At 38.0% G+C, this 22887-nt stretch overlaps 1 protein-coding gene across 1 annotated transcript; it reads left to right on the top strand.

Moving 5' to 3' along the window:
• Positions 1-471: 471 nt before the first annotated feature.
• LOC104267480 (peroxidasin homolog) lies at positions 472-21589 on the top strand (the record flags this gene model as incomplete). Its single annotated transcript, XM_009867963.1, has 9 exons — positions 472-588; positions 1747-1905; positions 4373-4485; positions 5324-5480; positions 10823-10931; positions 11371-11528; positions 16660-18163; positions 18995-19129; positions 21381-21589. Coding segments are annotated over 9 exons (2661 nt in total), but the record flags the coding sequence as incomplete, so codon positions are not given.
• Between the last annotated feature and the right edge of the window lie 1298 nt (positions 21590-22887).

Raw genomic sequence — 22887 nt, 5'->3', positions numbered from 1 at the left:
GTCCAGGTAGACAACATCCACCGCCTTCCCTGTCACCTGATCATAGAAGGAGATAAGGCTGGTTAAGCAGGACTTGCCCTTCATGAAGCCGTGTTGGCTGGGCCTGATGCCCCTGTTGTCCTGCACTTGCCGTGTGATCACCCCCAGGATGAACTGTTCCATAATCTTCCCTGGTACCGAGGTCAGGCTGACAGGTCTGTAGTTCCCCAGATCCTCTTTCCTGCCCTTCTTGTAGATGGGTGTCACATTGGATCATCTAGTCCAACCCCCCTTCCAGAACAGGTTCACCTAGAGCAGGTTGCACAGGATGCCATCCAGACAGGTTTTGAATGTCTGCAGAGATGGAGACTCCACCATCTCTCTGAGCAGCCTGAGCTATTCAAGTCACACGGGAAACAGTATGTAATTTCAGACAGTTGTGCATTTTTTAGTAGGAGGTTTTTTTTAGCTAGTTTATTTTCTCTTCTGTAGCTCTACCTCAGTTTACTGTCACTCCTCAAGACAAAACAGTGATTGAAGGACAAACCGTTGACTTCCCTTGTGAAGCACAAGGCTATCCCCAGCCTGTTATTGCCTGGACTAAAGGAGGTAAGCATGTTCCATTTTTGCTTTTAAACTACTAGAATAGTTTAGCTGTGGTTTTGGAATCATTCGAGGATTGAAAGGAATTGCATGCCTTTGTTTAGGTGCTTCAGTCTCTGAAGGAAATTGGGCTCATCTCTTTCTGCTCTAGCTAGAAAAGGCAAGGTATCCCACAGAAGCTAGCTGCCCAACCAACTTCCAGAATTTGGTGAAAAAGTCGTTACAATGTCTCCGTAATAGATTTCTAATATTACATGTATAAGAAATATGAGACAAATCACATGTGGCAATACCTGTCACTGCTGATTTACTGCAGAAGAAATGGGGATGACTGTCATTAACTGGAGATCTGAAAAGGTGAGATGTGCTCACTTCAGAAACCAAAACAGTCCAGCCTATAACTGGCATCAGTATATCTGCATTTCTGTCACTTAATGTGCATTGACAGGAACACTGGGGTGCACTCTGCTGACTGCTTTATCAGATTGTGGCTGTGAAGGCATTAAGCCAAATCCAGCAGGAAGAAATACTGTAGCAGAGGTTTTACCAGTGAGTAAAAACTCCAGTTGAATCAATTGAAATAGATCTAGCAGGAAAAACAACTTAAGAAATGCTAAACTAAGGTAGGTAAAGCAGATTTTTAATAAACTCGGGATCATTTTCCTGCTTTTAAGGTAACTGTTTCTCTCTCTACCAAGATTGATCTAATCATATGAAGTGTCAGAAAAGGAAGAATAGGGTACAGACGCTGATGTGCCTTTTATTTTTATTATATTCGCTTTTTTCCGGGCTGTATATATTTTTCATTAGATGCACTAGATGGTCCAAGCAGTGAAGATGAATCGTGTCTTGCACAGATCACAATAATATCAAATGAACAGTAATAATTCTTATGATGCTTTCTCATGTGGATGCTTATCATGCTCCTTAAATGAAAATATTTATTCCTACCACAAACAGAAGAGATCAGGATTATAATTGTGTGCTTATGTATGTTTTATTAGTAAATGTTTCAAACTTTTTTTTAAAAAAAACATTTTTCCTATGTTTTGTCAAATCTAAAATCTTCTGAATTTCCTGACACAATCTTCTGAATTTTTCTGACACAAAAGGACTTTGTTCTGCCCTGCTAAAAATAGCAAATGCTGTTGTCCTGTGTTTCAGGAGGCCAGTTGTCTGTTGACAGAAGACACTTAGTTCTGTCCTCTGGAACCCTAAGGATTTCCAGGGTTGCTCTGCATGACCAGGGACAGTATGAATGTCAAGCTGTCAACATTATTGGATCTCAACGAATTGTTGTATACTTGACCGTACAGCCTAGAGGTATGTTCTCCATGTACAGCTGCTGGGAGGGGGAAAAAAAACCCCCACATTTCAGCTTACACTGGAATACACAGTGCTGTGTCTGATTTTTTTCCCCTTTAAATTATAAGATTGAGAATGAATTATTTTTGATGGCACAAAATGTTAATAGGAAGTAGTTTATCTTTGTTTAGAATTAAAAAAGCTTTTGAAACAGGGCTTGAATAGTACTTGGGTTTTTCTTCAGGACTTTTGCTGCATTTTACAGTAATTCTGACTTGCTGGTTTTGAATTATAAGGTGTTTTACTAGTTTTTATAAATTAAGCTTGTGAAGCAGTGTGCCCTAATGAACTTTGTTCAAAGTGACTTGGAGACTATGTAAACTTACAACCAAACATGGCTTTTTTGATAAAAGCTTGTTAAAATGAGGCTGTATCTTTTTTTTGTTTAAAATATGTGCTGTTCAGGTGTTGCTAACGTTTTACATTTCTGGTCATTATTTGTAAGAATATTTATTTTTAGATTCCAGGTAGTTTTTAATAAATAACATGTACAGGTACTTATCAGTATTTGTACAGAGTATCATTCCTTTGGGACAGTCTGGCTTCTGTGAAAAAAGTTTATCTCCTTTACTCTTTAAGAATGGAGGCTTCCTTTGAGGATGACAGTATTCCTCTTCTTGGGAAAATATTTTGTTTGGTGAAAAGACTGCTTTTTTATAAGATTCTATGCAGTTAATTAAATATTGTTATTAACATAATATTTTAATGTTCAGAAACAGAATACTCTGTTTTACAACAGCAGAATGACCTTCACAATGAAAAGTCATTCCTTATACTTAAAAGAAGTTGACACAGAAGTAAACAAAAAAACACTCTATTTTTCTTACGATTTTCTTCAAGTAAATTTTAAGTAAGCTACTTCTGGGATTAATTGGAATCCTATTAATAGCAGTTAGTTAAGTACTTTGGTGTTTAACTAAATTCAAGGAGATTAAGCATTTAATTCAAAGCATTTCTTGTTAATATTTTAGTGAAAGGGGCTCAAATGTCTTCCTGAGTTTAGATTTTTGTCAGAAAAAAGTTCCACTGATTTTTCTTAGTTAAGACTGATACTGGGAGATTGATTTAGGAGGCCGATTGGCTCAGTCAATTGAGCGTAGCGCTAACAACGCTAAGGTCGCGGGTTCGATTCCCGTTCAGTCCCCGTGTGTTGCCTGATCTAGTTGAGAGGTGGCATCCCTGGTGGCAGGGAGGCTGGATTAAAATGATCTCTAAGGTCCCTTCCAGCCTAGGCCATTCTATGATTCTATGATTTGTTAAAATCAAGATTGTTTTTTCACCTATGTAAATTTGTTGGCTAAAATTCCATAAACCAAATCTCAATTTAAAAAAAGTTTTACAGCCTTCCAGCTGTGTTAAACTTGACTGAGCCTGAGTAAAATTTAATGAAATTATTTTAGTGTGACTTGGGTTGCAAAATCCAGTCACTGAAAGATAGTAAATACAAGGTGGAAGGCTGCATATGCAGCCTGAAATTGGAGCTCATCGTTCATTCGTTGCAATGTTATTTTCAATTGTACAAGAAGAGAAAACGTTTTCTTCTGGGCTTCTAACAAAAAGACTGTTCATCTGAGGAATGTCTAGTCAGTGGTCGCTGTGACTGAACCCGTATTAATGAACACAGATTAATGGCCCAGGGCTGTTTGCTGGCATGACGTGGCTCACATCCATAGCGCCAGAAGCTTTCACCTCCCGGTGCTGGACGCCTGCCTCTGGATGCCTGGTTTCTGGTCCTTCACAGCCATTTGCGTACAAACCATTTAACACCACAGCCAGGTTCAGCTGGTAGTATAAACGTGCTCTGTGTGGCCAAATATTTCTCTGTAAAAGCACAGCTCCCTCCCTCTCCTGCCAAAATACTGCTGTGTTATAGCAGAAATACAATTCTTAACGTCTCCCTAATCTTAGATGTGCTTCTCATGATGATATCTGAGTGCTGGATATCAGTCTGGATTTGAAGAAAATTAGGATTAAAAATACATTCATTTTCATCACGCTGAATTTAGGTAACTGTGTTCCATTTGTCTTGAAAATTGAAGGTGATTTTTAAAAATTATTTGAGGCCTAGGGCTCATTGGTGTCAGGGTGGGTAGGAGCCCTGTGAAGGCTTAGCAGCACCTCAGTAAGTCAGGCTGGGGCAATGACAGCTGAATGAGTTGTGTAAAATTTTGCTTTTATCATCTCTGAGCCTGTTTTGTTAGAGGTTAAAAGTATTTGAAATCAGCCTCAAGCGGGCATCAGGAATAAGGAATTTTGTCTCTAAGATAAACTTGTAAGTAACTAAAAACTGACAGACAGAATATGGTTATAGAGTAAGTAATTGAAAAATTCTAGGTTAGGTAACTGAAAAAAAAGAACAACTCTGACCTCTTTATAGATGACTTTTGTACAAGTTATATTACATAAGTACCATTTGGTTTTTTAGTGACTCCTGTATTTGCCAGCGTTCCCAGTGACATGACAGTGGAGGTTGGCACAAACGTGCAGATCCCGTGCAGTGCTCAGGGAGAGCCAGAGCCAGTAATTACGTGGAATAAGGTACTAGATATTTGGTTGTTGCAGAAAGGCAGTGGCCTTCCCATGTCTTTATAACTAGCTATATGAAGTGCACATTGTCAATTTGTTGCTTGAGAAAAAACAGTCTGAAAACGTTACCTGAAGTTCAATCAGCAAATCTTTTTATAATGAAGGGCATGTATATATAAATATATATAGATATAAAGCAATAAAAAATACTGTACTACCAAGCCCTCTGACACTGGACATCAACACTTCAATCAGGACAAGTTTCAGTAACTTTGATAATGTCTCTGTGGCTTTGATTTCAGTTGGTGCGGTAATTGTTATATCAAACTATTGGTTCAAGTTATTAGGAGAGGTACTGATGTACTAATGTGTTGCTAATATTAGTCTTCAGTTTTCCTGATTATCATCTTATGTTCAATAACTGAACATTAGAAAATATACTTTAAATAGCTTCTAAATGCATAGTATGTGAATAATTGATACATGTAAAGCTTTTGTAATCTTTTTTAGTTGGTTAATTTTGAGTAACATCAAATATATGTGTTCTCAGGAACATATATGTTCTATGTTATTTTTGGGGTCTTAAATTTTATTTGGTGAGGACCTATAGCTATTAAATTACTTTGATTTGTAATAATGAGTACTTTAAAATGTAAATACATATACTATACAATTTAGAAGTGCATGCAAGTCCACCTGTCAACAGTGACTGGCTGTTACCTTGGCATACAAAATATACGTATATATATACATATACAATAAAAAGTAAAATTAAAAGAGAAGGAGAAGACAAAAATTCACTTTAGAAAACAAAGACTAAAGAATAACTAAACTTTATGCTTTGCTGCAGGATGGAGTACAGGTAACTGAGAGTGGGAAATTTCATGTTAGTCCCGAGGGATATCTTACCATTCGCGATGTTGGAACAGCTGATGAAGGTCGATATGAGTGTGTTGCTCGGAATACCATAGGATACTCCTCTGTTAGTATGGTGCTTAGTGTTAACGGTAAGCTGTATGAGTTAGACTATTGGTTTTATTTAATTTCTTTGTTTTTTCTAATTTGTAATATACAAAAATTTATCAAATGTTAAATTCTTTCATTTACTCATATTTTTCTTTTTCTCCCATAATACTCTCTTTTTTTCTTTTTTTTTCTTTCATTTTTTTTCTTCAGACACCTATCTGCACAGGTAGAACTAAGATGGAAATACATTAGCCAAAATGTCTCTAGGAGTTAAACTTCCAAACAAACAATGCTTTGCACTGTATTTAGTTTCATGACTTTCCTCCTGAGATATTATTTGGACCTATTAGAGTTTACTAGTCAAATAACACAGTCTAATCATTAGGAATAACTTCACAAAAAGTCCTGTGGCATCTTTAAAGGGGCACTTTGTTGAAAATTAGGCTGCAACTGTTGTGAAAGAGTTCAGGAGAGTCATAATGATCTTAAGAAGCTAAAGGACGTCACAGAAGGAAAAGGAGACTATTTGAGCTTATTCTAATTATTTGAAAATAAAAATCAATCATTATCAATTATTGATGTGTAATATTTGCTAATAAAGCAGCCAAAGACACTAGAGAAATAACTTTGTTACACAGATTGACCACTAATGCTTTTCTGGCATACTGAGTACTACTGCTGATTTTCAAACTTATTTTGATGGAAAATATGAAGGGAACTGTGATTATTAATATTTTTTGGTCTTTTGAAAAGTCGAAGACATGACACAATATTTTTGTATCATTGAAAAATTAGTATTGAGCAATAATTTTAATTTCTTCTGAGTATTCAATATTGTTTACCAGTATTATGCCTGATGTTCTGTATTTTGTTTACTAAATTCATAAATGTATATCAGTGATTTTTCTAATGCATTGATTACCATGATATGAATCACACAGTATCAATAAAACTATGGTATTCCCCAGCTTAAGCTGCTTTTACTAGATTAACAAGCTATCCCCCCTTCTATCAAAAATAGTATTTCTTCAATCTATAATGATGATTTCTGAGAAAAGAGGACTGAGAATCGTTCAGTACTACCGTTTCATCTACATATATAGAGTTTGCAAATGAAAGCAAGTCCATTAAAATTAGTTGATCTTGGTTATTCTGGAGATGCATAGAAAAAAGTTGGGTTTTGTTTTTCTCTTTTAATATTTGCTAGATCTCAGATCAATAAGAGCTCTGAAAAATGAAACCATGAATTTAACTATAACCCTAATGGAAACCAGTTTCATTCCTTTAGTGCACATGTCACCTGCTCATTCTCAGCTGATGAAATAAGCAAACTACAGAATTTGGTGCTAGCTGATCTGCAGTATTTAACTGTAATTTGATTTTTTTTTCTTGTAAACTAGAGCGTGAATAAGCCTAAAATTTATGAAACTACCCTTGATTAATCTGTATTCAGTCTGAAACTGTGAATGATACTTCTCTTAGACAATAAAAAAATATTTCTCTAAATATATTAGCAACAAAAGGAGGGCTAAGGAGCATCTCTCTCCTTTATGGGATGCAGGAGGAGACATAGTGACCAAGGATAAGGAAAAGGCTGAGGTACTTAACATCTTCTTTGCCTCATTCTTTCATAGTAAGACCAGTTGTTCTCTGAGTACCCAGCCCCCTGAGCTGGAAGACAGGGACAGGGAGCAGAATGAAGCCACCATAATCCAAGGGGAAATGGTTAGTGACCTGCTGCTCCACTTAGACACACACAGGTCTGTGGGGCTGGATGGGATCCACTCAAGGGTACTGAGAGCTGGTGGAAGTGCTCACCAAACCATGTTCCATCATTTATCAGCAGTCCTGGCTAACCTGGGAGGTCCCAGTTGGCTGGGACCTCGCAAATGTGACATCCATCTACAGAAAGGGCTAGAAGGGGGATCAAGCAAACTACAGGCCTCTCAGTCTGACCTCAGTGCCAGGGAAGGTTATGGAGCAGATCATCTTGAGTGCCATCACACGTCACGTACAGGACAACCAAGTGATCAGGCCCAGTCAGCATGGGTTTATGAAAGGCAGATCCTACTTGACTAACCGGATCTTCTATGACAAGGTGACCTGCACGGTGGATGAGAGAAAGGCTGTGAATGTTGTTTACCCGAACTTTAGTAAAGTCTTTGAGACTGTTTCTCACAGCACTCTTCTGGAGAAACTGGCCATTCATGGCTTGAATGGGTGCACTATTCTCTGGGTAAAAAAAATGGCTGGAAGGCCATGCCCAAAGAGTGGTAGTGAATGGAGTTAAATCCAGTCACAAGTGGTGTTCCCCAGTACTCAGTATTTGGACCATTTGTCTTTAATATCTTTATATCAGCAATCTGGATGAGGGGATCATATGCACCCTCAGTAAGTTTGTAGATGACACCAAGCTTATCGGGAAGGATACATATGCTTGAGGGCAGGAAGGCTCTACGGAGGGATCTGGAGAGGCTGGATCAGGCCAAGGCCAATTGTGGGAGCTTCAACAAGACCAATTATGGGAGCTTCAACAAGGCCAAGTGCTGAGTCCTTGCTCTTGGGTCACAACAACCCCAGGCAGTGCTACAGGCTTGGGGAAGAGTGGCTGGAAAGCTGCCTGGCAGAAAATGATCTGGGGGTGTTGATGGACAGCTGACTGAACATGAGCCAGAAGTGTGCCCAGGTGGCCAAGAAAGCCAATGGCAGTCTGGCCTGTATCAGTAATAGTGTGGCCAGCAGGAGCAGGGAATTGACTGTGCCACTGTACTCGGCCCTGAGAAGGCTGCACCTTGGGCCTCTCATGACAGGAAAGACCCTGAGACTGTGGAGTGTGTCCAAAGCAGGTCAACAAAGCTGGTGAAGGGTCTGGAGGACAAGTATTATAAGAAGGAGCTGAGGGAACCAGGGTTGTTTAGCCTGGAGAAAAGGAAGTGGAGTCAAGAGGTTATTGCTTTCTCCAGCTACCTCTGCAGTGAGGTGGGTTTGGGTCTCTTCTTCCAAATAACAAGCAACAGGATAAGAGGAAATGGCCTCAAGTTGTGTCAGAGGAGGTTTTGATTTTAGGAAAAATTTCTTCATGGAAAGGGTTGACAAGTATTGGAGCAAGTTGCCCAGGGAGGTGGTTAAGTCACCATCCCTGGAGGTATTTAAAAGAGTAGATGTGATGCTTAGTGACATGGTTTAGTGTTGGACCTGGCATTGCTAATAAATGATTGGACTTGATCTTAAAGGTCTTTTCCAACTTAAATGATTTCTATGATTGCTTAAAACGAGTGGGATATGAGATACTGTTTCTCTGGTTGCTATATAAAAATGAAGCTGTCAGAGAATCAAGGAGAACAGCTGGACAGATTATAAGTACTCAACACTTGTTATCTGAATAGTATTAGTAATGGCATAGCCAGAAATGCCTAAAAAACTTTCGTGTCAACATGTCTTTTCAATGTTTTATTGGTGTTCCTAATACATAAAAATATTTTCTTAATATTGATACAAAATAAAGACAAGTATAAAGGAGCTGTATGGGACAGGTTTTGGTGGCCATATTTGATAATCTTTCAAGGATGCTGTTCTTTTGCCATTTTCTTCTGTCCTTTTCTGTTGTTTTGTAAAAGTCTTTGGATTACATGTAAGGCAGGATGTGTGTGGATTATGTTCTTGTTGCTTTAAAAAATTGCTGGTTTTCTCCCCCTCTCCCCAAAAAGTGTCATAAAAGGCTTGCAGGGAGCTTTACTTCCTTATAATAATTAGTCTGAAAAGAGAACTACTGGCTGAGAATAGTCTAAACAAAAATAAAGTTCATTATATAGTTAACATCTGATCAAGGCTTATGATTCAGCCCATGCGTACCATTAATCAGAAAGATAGTTGTGCAAAAAGAAACAAACGAACAAAAGATGGCTCATGGCACACAAGCGCTCTCTGAAACAACTCAAATGAGGGTAGTGAACCTCTAAATTACCTTTAACCTTAAAATAAGTAGCTTATATGGTAATGTTTCTGGATGGTTGTTGTCCAAATGAAGCTGTCGCTCAAGGAGGTTGGTAATTAGGACCAATTAGGGGCTGTTGCTGTTAGACACTGCAGAAGGGATCAGCTGAGTTTGAGAGCAGGAAATGTGTTGTCTCTTGGCCTCGGGGCAGAAAAGGGGCCTTCAGCTACAGCTATAGAGTGCACGGGACTGGATTTTATTTGATGGTATAGATGGTTAAGTTTGATTACCCAGGTCTAATCTCTGAAACTCATATAGATGCAGCCTAAGCTGTTAGTTATGAAGGAATAACAAAATATTGCCCAGAAAAGAGTAATGAAAAGCTTGCAAACAAGGGTTTTTATGTCAGCTGATGTTGTACATCTGCTGATTTCTCTTCCAGTGTGTTTGCTTTGGCCTTTCTCCCTACTTTACCCTTCTTCCTGTGTGACTTTTCCAATCTAAACACGCTCTGGAAATTGTTAGCTGTTACCCCTGGATCTGGTAGTTCTTGGTTTAGGCTGAAAGGAAGGTTATTCGCCTTAAATACGTTGTACAAACATCCAGCTGCGAGTGAGTGCTGCATAAAAAGGCAGATGAATGGGCCTATGCATTAGTGAGTTTCCAGTGTTATGCAGGGTCACTAAAAACAAAGTAGTGGTCAAAATAAATAAAGTATTTATAACCCTTTAAAATTTAGGTGCCTTGCAAGACTAAGCTCGAGAGAGGAGCAATGTTAATTTATTGTAGCTTTTTGGAAATATTCTGTGGGTTTTCTTTTAAATCTTGCCTCTTTGTGTTTCGTTCTTTTTTTTTTTTCTGAAATCTCAATGCATCTTGGGATGCATTTGTTCTAAAAGGCAAAATAAGTCTGTCAGTATTTTCCACTCATTGTAACACATTCCTGTAAACCCTTTAAAATCTTACACTGAATTTAGTACTAATACAGTACTAATCGAAATCAGAGGGAATACTTGCACTGCTTTCAGTGGATATAGGTCAGGCTCTTGATAGGAACAACTGAAAGCTGGTAATACAGCACAGCAGAAAAAAAACCTTAATAATCATTAATTTTTCCCTTGGTAATTTTTGCTTGAAATTTAAGGACTAATTAATGGACGGATAAATGCTATATTTGTTTATCTTCACTTCATTTTAGTTTTGAATTTTAAGCAAGCTAATTTTTAAACTTACGTTAACTTCTGTTTTAAATGAATTTTTCTCTATTGTAATATGCTTTGAAAGAATTTCAAAATGGTTAAGAATTTTATATTTGGACGAACTAATGCTTGTAGAACAGGGATTTGCTTTGTACAACTGAAATGATGTCGTGTCTAGACTCTGTTTTACAGAAGTATCTTTTTGTGTGTGACCATTTTTGCAGTAACATATGAATTCCTCTTTCTGTAGTCCCTAATGTCAGCCGCAACGGAGATCCTTTTGTACAGACATCAATTGTGGAAGCAATTGCAACTGTTGACAGAGCAATAAATTCAACACGTACACATCTGTTTGACAGGTATCCCCTTTTTTTTTTTACCTTGAGAAGTCCAAATTAATTTTGTATATACTGGAAATAATGTAAGATTTATGAAGCAAGAAGCCATTTTATTATTTAAATGACATTGTTAACATCTGTTTAATTCTGGGAGTACTAGCAGTTTAACCTCTAAGGATTCCTGTTGCTTAAACACTCATGTTGAGATCTATTCACTGCAGCAGTTCTTCTGCTGAGATACTGTGTAGACTACTAAAGGCTACTAAATGTTTAATTACTACTAAATGTTGTATTATTTTATTATTTTATTAAATATATTTTTTTTTGTTTGCCTTCCATTTTGAGATGAGTAACCAAGGTATGTACTAATCAAGTTGCCAAATGTTTACATGATTTATGTACTATTGTTATTTTGTAACTCCTGTGTACACTTACTGTGTTTTTTCAAATTATCTATCAGTCGTCCTCGTTCTCCAAATGATTTACTAGCCTTGTTTCGATACCCAAGAGATCCATACACTGTTGAGCAAGCAAGAGCTGGGGAAATATTTGAAAGGACATTACAACTTATTCAGGATCATGTACAAGATGGGCTCATGGTTGACCTGAATGGAACAAGTCAGTACTTTTTCCTTGTTTTTCTGTGTGGAAGTGTATTTGCCTTCATAAGTCATATTTCAATCGACATTTATCTTCTGAACCTGTGTCCTAGTTGTAGAACCATTACATTGAAATCAGTGGAGTATTTGACTTTGCAAAACTTTGCCATACATATATATTCGCCTAATTCAGTCCTTGGTTTGCAAATTGGTACATTATGATGTGACTTAACTTGTTTGAGCTCTCCAGGTAGAGATCTTTTTTTTTCACCTCGTTTTGACATATTAAGGAAAAATTCATGTTAATATTCTTCTACTAGTCAAATTTGCTGTAGTGGAAGTGCACAATGCATCCTGTTTGTTAATTCATTAGGACCAGTGTTTCATAGCAAAAAAGACTATTCTGTTATGTATTAAAAATAATCAGTATTTTGTTCATGTTTCTTTAAGTAAACCCATGCAAGCCTTGGCAAGGAGAAAAGCTGATATAACAAGAAGGATTTGTATACTTTACAAACCAAGGTTTATGCATGTGCTGTGTACTCTATGTACTATGCATATAGTATTCAAAGAATTATTTGCCATGGATTTTTAAAGTGCGTGTCAAACTAAGCTATTTGTTTCCTTTAAGACTGATTTGACATAATGAGAAATGCAATTTTTGCTGCTTTTTATAAATAGCAGAAAAATGTGAGGTTTAATATTTCTGCTTTTTAGTTGTTGAAGTCCAAGTTCAAGTTCATGAAGTCCAGCTGGAGCATATACAAGTAATGATTGTAGATGCGTTTGTGGATAGGCTTGAGACATAGGACTGAAGCATTTGGAAATAATGACAAAGTTTTAGGAGAACTTTTGAGACTTGAGCCATAGCCAAAAGCTACATTGAAAATCTAGAGGAAATATTTTTACTTATTACCTTTTTTTTGATGTTTATAATTGAATATTTATTGTAACTTCCGAAAACTTTAACTCTGACCATGAACTAGGTGAGTATTTGTCAGACCAAAGACTCCAAGCTTTGTGTACGGTAACATTTCCTAGTAAAGGAAGCTTGTTATTCATTAGTAGAGCTGAGTAAATAACTAGGCCTGAATAGTTTACCACAATAACTTAGTCAGAATTCTTTGAAGGCTTATGTTTCTTGTGTTTTTTAAGAGTAACCTGATTTAATTTGATACTCTGATTAGCTGCATATGCAAGCATCTGAAAAATAAAAATAAAATATATATATATATATATAAGACTAGGAATATCTGAAATGTGATGTGTGAGAACTTATTAACTGCTTTTCACTGGGATTTATAATAGTGAAATTCAGTCACCTAAAAGTTGCCAAAAATTGACATTAAATTTTACAAATACAAATTAATTAACACAAAACCAGGCAGTTTTGTGATACTGGAAATTCTGTTCACAACCAGAGCTTGCTTCTCAGTCTTACAAAATCAGTAGCAACCTGGCTTTTAGGGAAACTTGAATAGTAGAAGAAATCTGTTTTCATTTAAATAGCCTAATGCTCAGATTTAAATACTCCTATTTGTCCTTATTTGGTTTTATTTCGAAATGCAGAGCCTAGCAGAAGGTGTTACTTAGCACTTTTCCATTGGGAACAGTTGAGAAACTTGACAGTTTCCTATTCAGAGACTTTTTTAAATGTAGAATATTGGAATATCCCAAGGAAAAACTACAGAGCCAAATTCTTCTCTGCAGTGCCAGATCATATAACAAGGGGAATTGTCACAAATTGCTGCTTGGGAGGTTCAAACAGGATGTTAGGAAGCACGTTCTCACCAGGAGGCCAGTGCAGCACTGGGACAGCTTATCCAGAAAGGCTGAGGAGTCTCAGTCTTTGGAATTTTTCAAGCCCACTAGACAGGGATGCAGGAGCTTGGTGTGGGTAAAAAGTCTCCTATGAAGACAGACTGAGAGAGTTGGGGCTGTTCAGTCTGCAGAAAAGAAGGCTCCGAGGAGACCTTATTGTGGCCTTGCAGTATCTCAAGGGGGCTACAAGAAAGCTGGTGAGGGGCTTTTAGAATGTCGGGTAGTGATAGGACTAGAGGGAATGGATTAAAACTAGAGATGGATCAGTTCAGACTGGACAGTAGAAGGAAGTTCTTCACAATGAGGGTGGTGAGACACTGGCACAGGTTGCCCAGAGAGGGGATGGAAGACCAATCCCTGGAAGTTTTTAAGGCCAGGCTGGATGGGGCTCTGGGCAGCCTGATCTAGTGGGGGATGTCCCTGCTCATGGCAGGGGGGTTGAAACTAGATGATCTTTAAGGTCCCTTCCAACCCTGACAATTCTATGATTCTGTGATTCCAATCAATATTTCTATGATTCTATGAAACATCTTCCTTGCAGTTTAAAAAAAAAAAAAAGCTAATATTATGTGAATTGAGCTAGCCAGTGTCTAAGCAGTGGAAATGCTCAGCGTGCAGCCTTTTAGAAAGCAGAGCCAGAGTTAGTGCCCAGAATGAGAGGGGTAATTAAGGGTCTGGGACTGGCTTTTGTGGCAGCCTCCAATCTGCTCAGGAGGCCATTGAATCTAATCCGTAGATGAGATGTTGCCTCCCAATTGAACTTCTAAACAAAGGAGCTGAACCTTTTCTTTTAAATTGATCATGAAGGTCAGTCCACCCAAAACAGTATTGTGGTTGAGTTTTGCCCACAGCTTGATGTCAGAAACGTGAGTGGCAACCAGGGTAAGAACAACAGACAACTATTTATGTAAAGACTGCATGAATAATGTTCATAAGGAAGGAATTCCACGATGAATGAAGATCATTTAAAAAGGAGTGTTATAGAGAAAATACATTTTCTGGATGTAGTTTTAGAATTAAGCTGCCCTATTAGATAGCATATTGTAGTATGCTATCAGTAATCCTTGAAGAGTGTGTTTTACTGCATTACCCAGTGGCATTTGCTGTACAAACCAGTACTGTGGTTTATTTTTCTTTTTCCTAGTCTGGAGTATTCCATAAAATAATGTATGTATATCTGTCTTCAATAACAGCTTAGTTTTGCCTAATGCAAGCACTAGGTCTCTTAATATCTTTGTTTTAAATTGTGAACCGCTGGAGTACACGTAGCTTAAGGCAGAGAAAACATAGATCCACCCACTGAGCACAGGGTCTGTCCCAGCTGAGCAGCCGTGAGCAATCCCTTAAGACAAAGAGGGACTTAAGGCGATTTGTTTGAAATTACCTGGCATTGTACAAATTGGCAGAGAGCCAATGTGTCCAGCACATGTTTATATGTTAAATGTACATGAAGGTCAGTGTCTTTGTGGGCAAGCTGGGGACTGAGCTCAGGACTAAAAGGAACATTTCCCAACTGTGTGCAATTAGCCTGCACTGCCCTCTTGCAAAATAACATTCAGTTCATATTCTTGAATGATTACCATCACGGTGGGAGCCCTGTGAGCCTGTGAGAATTCAGTACCACTGTGCTCTCATTTATCTCCTATCTTTATTCTGATTGTTCAGTTTTACTCGACTGCAGACTTTCCAGATTAAGAACCACAGTGTGTGCGACAGTTTCTAATTGACTAAAAGTAACATCTACACTGCCAAATACTTTACTTCTCAGCCTCTATCCTGAATCCTGGAACCTCATTCATCCACACTGTATATCCATTAATTACTCAAGGTGTGCCAATGCCTTGAATCTCCAGGGCCCATTCAAATTGAATCTCTCAGTTTATTGTGCTTTGGTGTGGATTATGATACAGTCTTGAACAGTGTGGATTCTTTTCAGATTAAGTGAAAAATGTGATCCAGGGCCACATTCACAGAATCAGAGAATCATCAGAGTTGGAAGGGACCTCTAGAAATCCTCTAGTCCAACTCCCCTGCTAAAGCAGGATTGCCTAAAGCGCATTACACAGGAACGCATCCAGGAGGGGTTTGAAAGTCTCCGGAGAAGGAGACTCTACAACTTCCCTGGGCAGCCTGTGCCAGTGCTCTGTCACTCTCACAGTAAAGAAGTTCTTCCTCATATTTAGATGATTCAGACCAGAAGAACAATGTAAAGCTTTTCTGAAGGAAACCTGCTTCTATCGTGTAATGGATACAGTAAGGATGTCTTTCTCAGCATCAAAAATTCCACTCAGCACACACATTTCTGTTGGTCTACACAAGTTGATAATGTAGATACAGCCCAAATGAATTATTTTCTTCCTGAAATGAAGGCCAAATGTTTCTAAGAAAAAATCGGTTTTGGAATGACTTCTAATAGGCAGCATGGACAAGGCACAGCCTGACTGTTCTGCTCTTTGTAGTCACCCAACATGTACGAGGAGGTCTTATGGTCTTCAGTCCTTCCACATGCTGTCATACCACAGTGGAGATCATGCAGCACATAGCTTTGGTTTGAAGTTATAAAAAACATAGTTCTAATGAATTACAGTATATAATTTGTATATATTATTTTCCTATGAACTGAGAAAAAATGCAGGAAAGCGATAAGCATGTTGTAGTCCCAGAGGTGAATGGTGTGGATTGCAGAGGAAACCTGTGCCAAGTGCTAACAAACGCCTTTTCTTTAGAAACCAGTCCTGGGTAACGTGAATGTGAGTTACTCCACTTGTCCTAGAAATCACTCCTCTGCTCAGCTGTGTTGCCTCTGGTTATTTTTCTTTTGTGTTTTTTGTAGACTTTTTTTCATAAATTTTTGCAACTCTCACTGTAATAAAGCGAAACAAAATAGTAACATTCAGTGAATTATCAAGTCTCAAATGATAAAATCTTGAAATCCATGTATCTATTACTGTCTTTTAAATGATTCTACTAACCTGGGGAAATTTTCCCATTTGTCTCAATATGAAGCTTTTATTTCTGAAAATACCTGTGCTTTCTTAAGTGACAAAATATGTAACGAGCTCCTGTTGTGAACATTTTCTAAAAGTTGTATGTGAATTGTCATTTTACAAAGTTCCCTCCTGACCTAATAGTGGTTGTTGCTTGAATGACTTAGTGCTTAATGTAATGCATACAGAGATGATTATCATTGTTCTTTCTAAGCAGTAGAGATATTTAATCTAGTGGGAAATGCAATATAATAAAATGACATTTCAAATAAATTTGTGATCTATGGGGCCCATGAGTCTGTGAAGTCCATGATTTTGTCTCTGTCTCTCTTCTGGTTTCAGGTTATCACTACAATGACCTTGTATCCCCACAGTACTTGAATCTGATAGCTAACCTGTCGGGCTGCACAGCCCATCGACGAGTGAACAACTGCTCAGATATGTGCTTCCACCAGAAGTACAGGACACACGACGGAACATGCAACAACCTTCAGCATCCCATGTGGGGCGCTTCGCTGACAGCCTTCGAACGCCTCTTAAAGTCTGTCTATGAAAATGGGTTTAATTTGCCTCGGGGAATCGAACCGAAGAGGCTCTCTAATGGCTACGCACTCCCGATGCCTCGCTTGGTTTCAACGACTCTGATAGGAACGGAAACGATAACTCCCGACGACCAGTACACTCACATGCTCATGCAGTGGGGGCAGTTTCTTGACCATGACCTTGACCTCACCGTGGCTGCCCTAAGTGAGGCCAGGTTTTCAGATGGTCAGCATTGCAGTTCGGTTTGTACGAATGATCCTCCGTGCTTTTCCATCATGATACCGCCAAACGATCCCAGGGTCCGAAACGGCGCGCGCTGCATGTTTTTTGTCCGCTCTAGTCCGGTTTGTGGAAGTGGCATGACATCTCTCCTGATGAATTCTGTGTACCCACGAGAACAGATCAACCAGCTGACTTCATACATCGATGCATCCAATGTGTACGGCAGTTCAGACCATGAAGCGCTAGAAATCAGAGACTTGGCGAGTCAAAGGGGTCTTCTGAGACAAGGGATCGTACAGAGATCTGGCAAGCCCCTTCTTCCATTCGCTACTGGCCCACCAACAGAATGTATGAGAGATGAAAATGAGAGCCCAATTCCCTGCTTTTTAGCTGGTGATCAGCGTTCTAACGAGCAGCTGGGTCTCACCAGCATCCACACGTTATGGTTTAGAGAACACAATAGAATTGCCACAGAGCTACTGAAACTCAATCCGCACTGGGACGGTGACACAATATATCACGAAACACGCAAAATTGTTGGTGCAGAAATGCAACACATATCATTTAGCCACTGGCTACCTAAGATCTTTGGAGAGGTAGGCATGAAGATGCTTGGCGAATATAAGGGTTATGATCCCAGTGTTAATTCTGGCATAACTAATGAGTTTGCAACTGCCGCTTTTAGGTTTGGTCACACACTCATTAATCCTTTTCTGTATCGACTGGATGAAAACTTTGAACCTATTCCACAAGGCCATCTACCTCTTCATAAGGCATTCTTCTCTCCATTTCGGATTGTAAATGAAGGAGGCATTGATCCACTTCTAAGGGGATTGTTTGGTGTTGCTGGTAAGATGCGTGTCCCGTCACAATTACTCAATACAGAATTAACAGAAAGACTCTTCTCCATGGCACGTACTGTGGCTTTAGATCTGGCAGCTATGAATATTCAGAGAGGCAGAGATCATGGAATTCCTCCCTACCATGATTTTAGAGTTTACTGTAATCTTTCTTCAGCTCAGACTTTTGAAGATCTGAAAAATGAAATTAAGAATCCTGAAATCAGGGAGAAACTTAACAGGTGAGCCTGAGGTGAAGAAAACCGATTGATTATCTAAATGTGCATGCAAAATTAGTAGCTGAATGTCTTCTCTAGAAGAAAATAATTTGTTAAGAAAAGGGGTAGAGGGATTTTCAAAGAAAATTGCATCTGTAACAGAAAGTAGGTGTGGAAAATTCCCAAATGCAGATAATTTCTCCACTTCTACATCTTCATGAACAATAAGAAGTTGATATGTCCTTTATGTGTTCATAAAATGATTGATATGAAATGTCTGGGTTTATAAATGCTGTAAAATAACGTGTGTTGTTTCAATGTAAGGTCATTTTTTATGCCAGTCTCATGCAAGTATTTACATGTTCAGTTCCATCCATTCTGTTCACTAAAACAAATGAGAATATCATTCACTGTATTTTCCTGTGGACATCCTTCACTGCCAGTGATCTGTACTGTCCTCACTACCAGCAAGCTTCAGAGCTTCAGTGTTTGAAATCATGTCTTCAGCTCTCTGTCACTCTCTGTCAATCAAAAACACAGAATTAGTCTCAGCTATGCTAAAAGTGTGCAGAGGGGCAGGAAGGAGAAGCTTTAAAAAGAGAAGCAGGTTCAAGAGATTAGAAGAAAGCTACTAGTAGAAAGGAAATTTTGGGGTAGACTTGCAGACTCCCATGTTACTCACATACGCAACCTACGTTGCAGGGTTTCTTGCATATACACCAATTGTTCACAGAAGGTGTAACACTATCACTGTCATTTTTGCTGTGAGTTACTCATATTGCTTGCCCTTAGTTTTGCCATATGTGGGAAATGTAAAATATTTTAAATTAAATTTTTTTGGGTTTCTCTTTATAGGTTGTATGGTTCCCCACTGAACATAGACTTGTTTCCTGCTCTAATGGTAGAAGACTTAGTTCCCGGGAGCCGACTGGGGCCAACTTTGATGTGTCTGTTAAGCACACAGTTTCGGCGAATTCGAGATGGAGACAGGTAAATTGAAATACCTTGGAATTCATAATTCATTTTAAGTTAAGGATGCTTAATAACAATTGCAAGGTTGTGTTTCCAAATCAAATTACATTTTATTTTCAAAAGCACCAGAGCCAGCACATGATGATTTTCTTTTTTCCAGTTATTCAAGTCATTTGCCTTTCTGGAATGTGGATGTTACTCACGTCCTTCCGTTGTTATTTACTTATTTTATTGGCAAAGGAATTGTGGTGGCTGAGACACTTTCAGTCTCCGTTGTTTAAGCATAGGTTGGAAAACTGCCACTCTGTATCTGTAACCCCTATATATATTTCAATTGCAAGGAGCCTGCACCAAAAGAGTGTTAACAATTTATTCCAAAGAGCTCAGTTTGGTAATTGTTCTTAAAAGACTTTACATGCACATTATAAGCAATTTCTCATTTTCGGTTTCTACAGTACCTGAAATAAGCAAATTGCTATTGTTAGAGCAGCCAGATCTCCTCTGCATACTTGAAGCACACTCGTTTGAAGTCTGAAAATCAACATTTCCCTCACTTTAACACAATTTGTGACCTGGAATCCTACTTCTTAAACGTAATGAGGGTAGAAAGACTTATGCTTATTAGTCTCATCCTAGTGAAAGGGAAACAGGAAGAATTAGGAGATTAATTTTGATTCAGCTTTTTGTAAGTTAAAACATTGTTACTTAAGATGGTGGAAAAGCTTTTTTAATTTCTGTAATCAATAATGCAAGCCTTTGTGTGTGGTTTTTTTTAAAAAAAAAATTCTTACATAAAATCTGTTTAAAAATTAATCTGTGAAACATAAAACTCTCATGCCTGGAGGCAGAGGAAATAAAAGGAGAAATATATGTAGTATGAGCTCCAGATTGCTGGTGATAAGTAGCTATTTGTGTCTCAACAGGATAACAACACTGCTTTTTGTGTGTGTCTGTCTGCTTTATTCCAGCAAAAGCACTTTTTACCAGCAAAATATACTTTTTTTCTTTCTGAAACAACATTTAGCAACTATAGGAAAACATTGAATATTTAGGAAGTGGGATTCTGCTGTCCAAAGAATACAACTGTTTTGAAGCAACATGCCAGCAAATCGTAAAATATTATTAGATGTAATGAAAGCAACTCTCACTTCTTTGAAAAGCCTTTACAATGGGCAGAGGATCAAAGCTGCCAGCGCCATGCAGAAAAAATGTGCCTGTGCAGGGAAAAGGGGTGATGTTTGAAGGGAGCCTAACTTCATGTCAAGATGGAAGTTTCAGAATCTGTTCTTCTGATCCCAGTACTTGGAGATTTCTTGGCCACTGTCTAAAGCTGTATGAAAATGATAAAATAAGTAGGAAAATGAATTTTCTTCACAATTCATCTAAGTTTAGTATAAAATTGTTACTGATTTTTCATAAAATTTAAAGAGCCTCCTACTTATTTTTCATTGAAATAGGTGGGAGAAAAAAATCCATACAGAAATACAGTTTTACAGTCTTGTGAGCTGTAAACGATATCATAGTGAGCAATTCTTACATGTTAGAATAGTGTTAAATGTTTTCAAATCCCAGACAGTAACTTAAAATGTTTTGGGTTTTTTTCCATGGGCTGGCTTGCTTTTCTTTATATTTTCTGTTGATAACAGACTTTTAACCCTTTATATATGAAAAATAAATTATTCAAACCCATGGTATTTCCTTCTTGAATATAATGTATTAACTGAGCATATAATAATAAGTTTCTAAATCAGTATAGTCATTAAAATAGTTTTACAGAAAAAATTTCTTTAGGAAATTAAACAATCATTAAACAATCTCACTTATCTTGACAATTAACAAGGTATAGGTTAACCATACTTCTAATCTCAGCAATTCTATTGGAATTTTTTCATACCCATAGGAAAATTGCCTAGAGAAAGCAGTCCGTGGTAATTTAAGCCTCTATCTTAAAAGAACCCTGAACTTGGTAGTGTAGTGCCATTTTCGATGACCAAAGATACCCAAAACATCAAAATGGCACTAGAAGACAAATTAAAGAAGTCATCGAAGACTTCAGCCCTTTCAGCATGTCAGCATGACACCAAATAGGGCTGAAGAGACACCAAGTGCTTACATTTTGGCATCTAGATCACTCCCTCAGATACAGTGTAAAGTCGAGAACAGGGTTTGCAGAATTTCATTCTGAATAGAGTATTGCAATATCTATGGAAAACTGCATGTTTGGATTTTTTATTTCACTAGCCAACTTGTCTTTTCTGTGAGATTACAGGTTATGGTATGAGAACCCGGGTGTGTTCACGCCTGCTCAGCTCACTCAGATCAAGCAGACATCTCTTGCCAGAGTTTTGTGTGACAATGGTGACAACATAACCAGGGTACAACATGATGTCTTTAAGGTGGCTGAATTCCCACATGGATATAGTAGCTGTGAAGATATTCCTAAACTGGATCTCAGGATGTGGCAAGATTGCTGTGAAGGTCTGTGTACAGGTGGATTTAGGTGTTTTAATGTGGGCTTTCTCAAGTGTCCATTTTATTTTAAGAAGACATTTGACTGTTGTTCATTTTTAATAAAAATGTTAGAAACTCAAATCTGGAATGCAGCCCTTGTTAAGTGAGCAGTCATTCCATATTTTGTATTAAATAGACACATTCTAAACGTAGCGTAGTTTTGAGCATTGCATGGTGTAAATAACAGTTGTCCTGTCTTCTTCCTTTTGTCGATAAGTATTCTTGTTCGTTACTGTCTCCTTCAAAAGTTAGAACATTGAGGTGATTTGTTTTCCTTTGGAAATGAACATTTTTTTTTTTTTCCTGCAGAAACTGGGTTTACTTAGCTACGTGAAGCACAGGACACTGAGAATGCCATGTTGTTTGGTAGCCTGTATGTTAGCTTCTATCTCACATACAAATTTTCTGCATGGCCTCTCTTTAGCCATGACCATAACCATATCAAGTTCTCTTTAGCCATCGTCACATCAGACTTCACTGCATCTGTAACATAGTTAGAAGATCCCTTCCCAAGAGAATCTTCTGGATCACACAGATTTGCAGAAGGATTTGCAGTAGCATCAACAACAAAATACTTCGGAGTACAATGACCTCACTTTAGTGAGATCTCCTTGTCAGTGTTGTTGACGTTTTGTTTTGACAAAACTCAAAAGACATGCCCTGGCTGAAAAAGTATATTCAGGAATTTTGAGACATTCTCTGTGGAATTCTGATTATATAGAAATTACTGTCATAGAAATTACTGACTGGAAAAAACCTTGCTCTTATTAGAGGGTAGTGGTACTATCAGTTGACAATTATTAGAATCTTATAATCTATGTAGTAAGCGCCTCACTTTCGATACTAGGATCTTGTAGATTTGCTGATGAAAGGTATCCAGATCTGAGTCCTTCATCTTTTCTACTGCTGATTCTTTTGAGATTACTGCTCCTTAGTAGGCTATTCAATGTTTTGTCAAAAGATATGCTTGGATAAAGAACGAGTGGATTGCATTTCTGAGGGAGGTCACAGTCTTCCACTAATGTCCCTTTTAACTGTTTGAGAAAGATATGATTGTTGCTGATGACATATAGTGCTTTGGTAATATAGCTCACAATTTAAGGCAGTAGTTAAAGGGTAAACTGATAGGGGATGTCCCTTCAGCCTGGAACAGATACAGTAAAAACTGAGGAAGGAGTTTAACTACTGTGACTTTACCAAGAGAACAAACTCAGGTGTCATTAAAAATTTTAAAAGTAGATAGAGATTTACTCTTGTCGTGATTT

Source organism: Apaloderma vittatum, unplaced genomic scaffold (genome assembly GCF_000703405.1).
Source record: "Apaloderma vittatum isolate BGI_N311 unplaced genomic scaffold, ASM70340v1 scaffold19714, whole genome shotgun sequence".
Taxonomy (NCBI): domain Eukaryota; kingdom Metazoa; phylum Chordata; class Aves; order Trogoniformes; family Trogonidae; genus Apaloderma; species Apaloderma vittatum.
The sequence above is the reverse complement of the archived record's forward strand: the minus strand, read 5'-3'. Positions and strand labels throughout refer to the sequence as shown.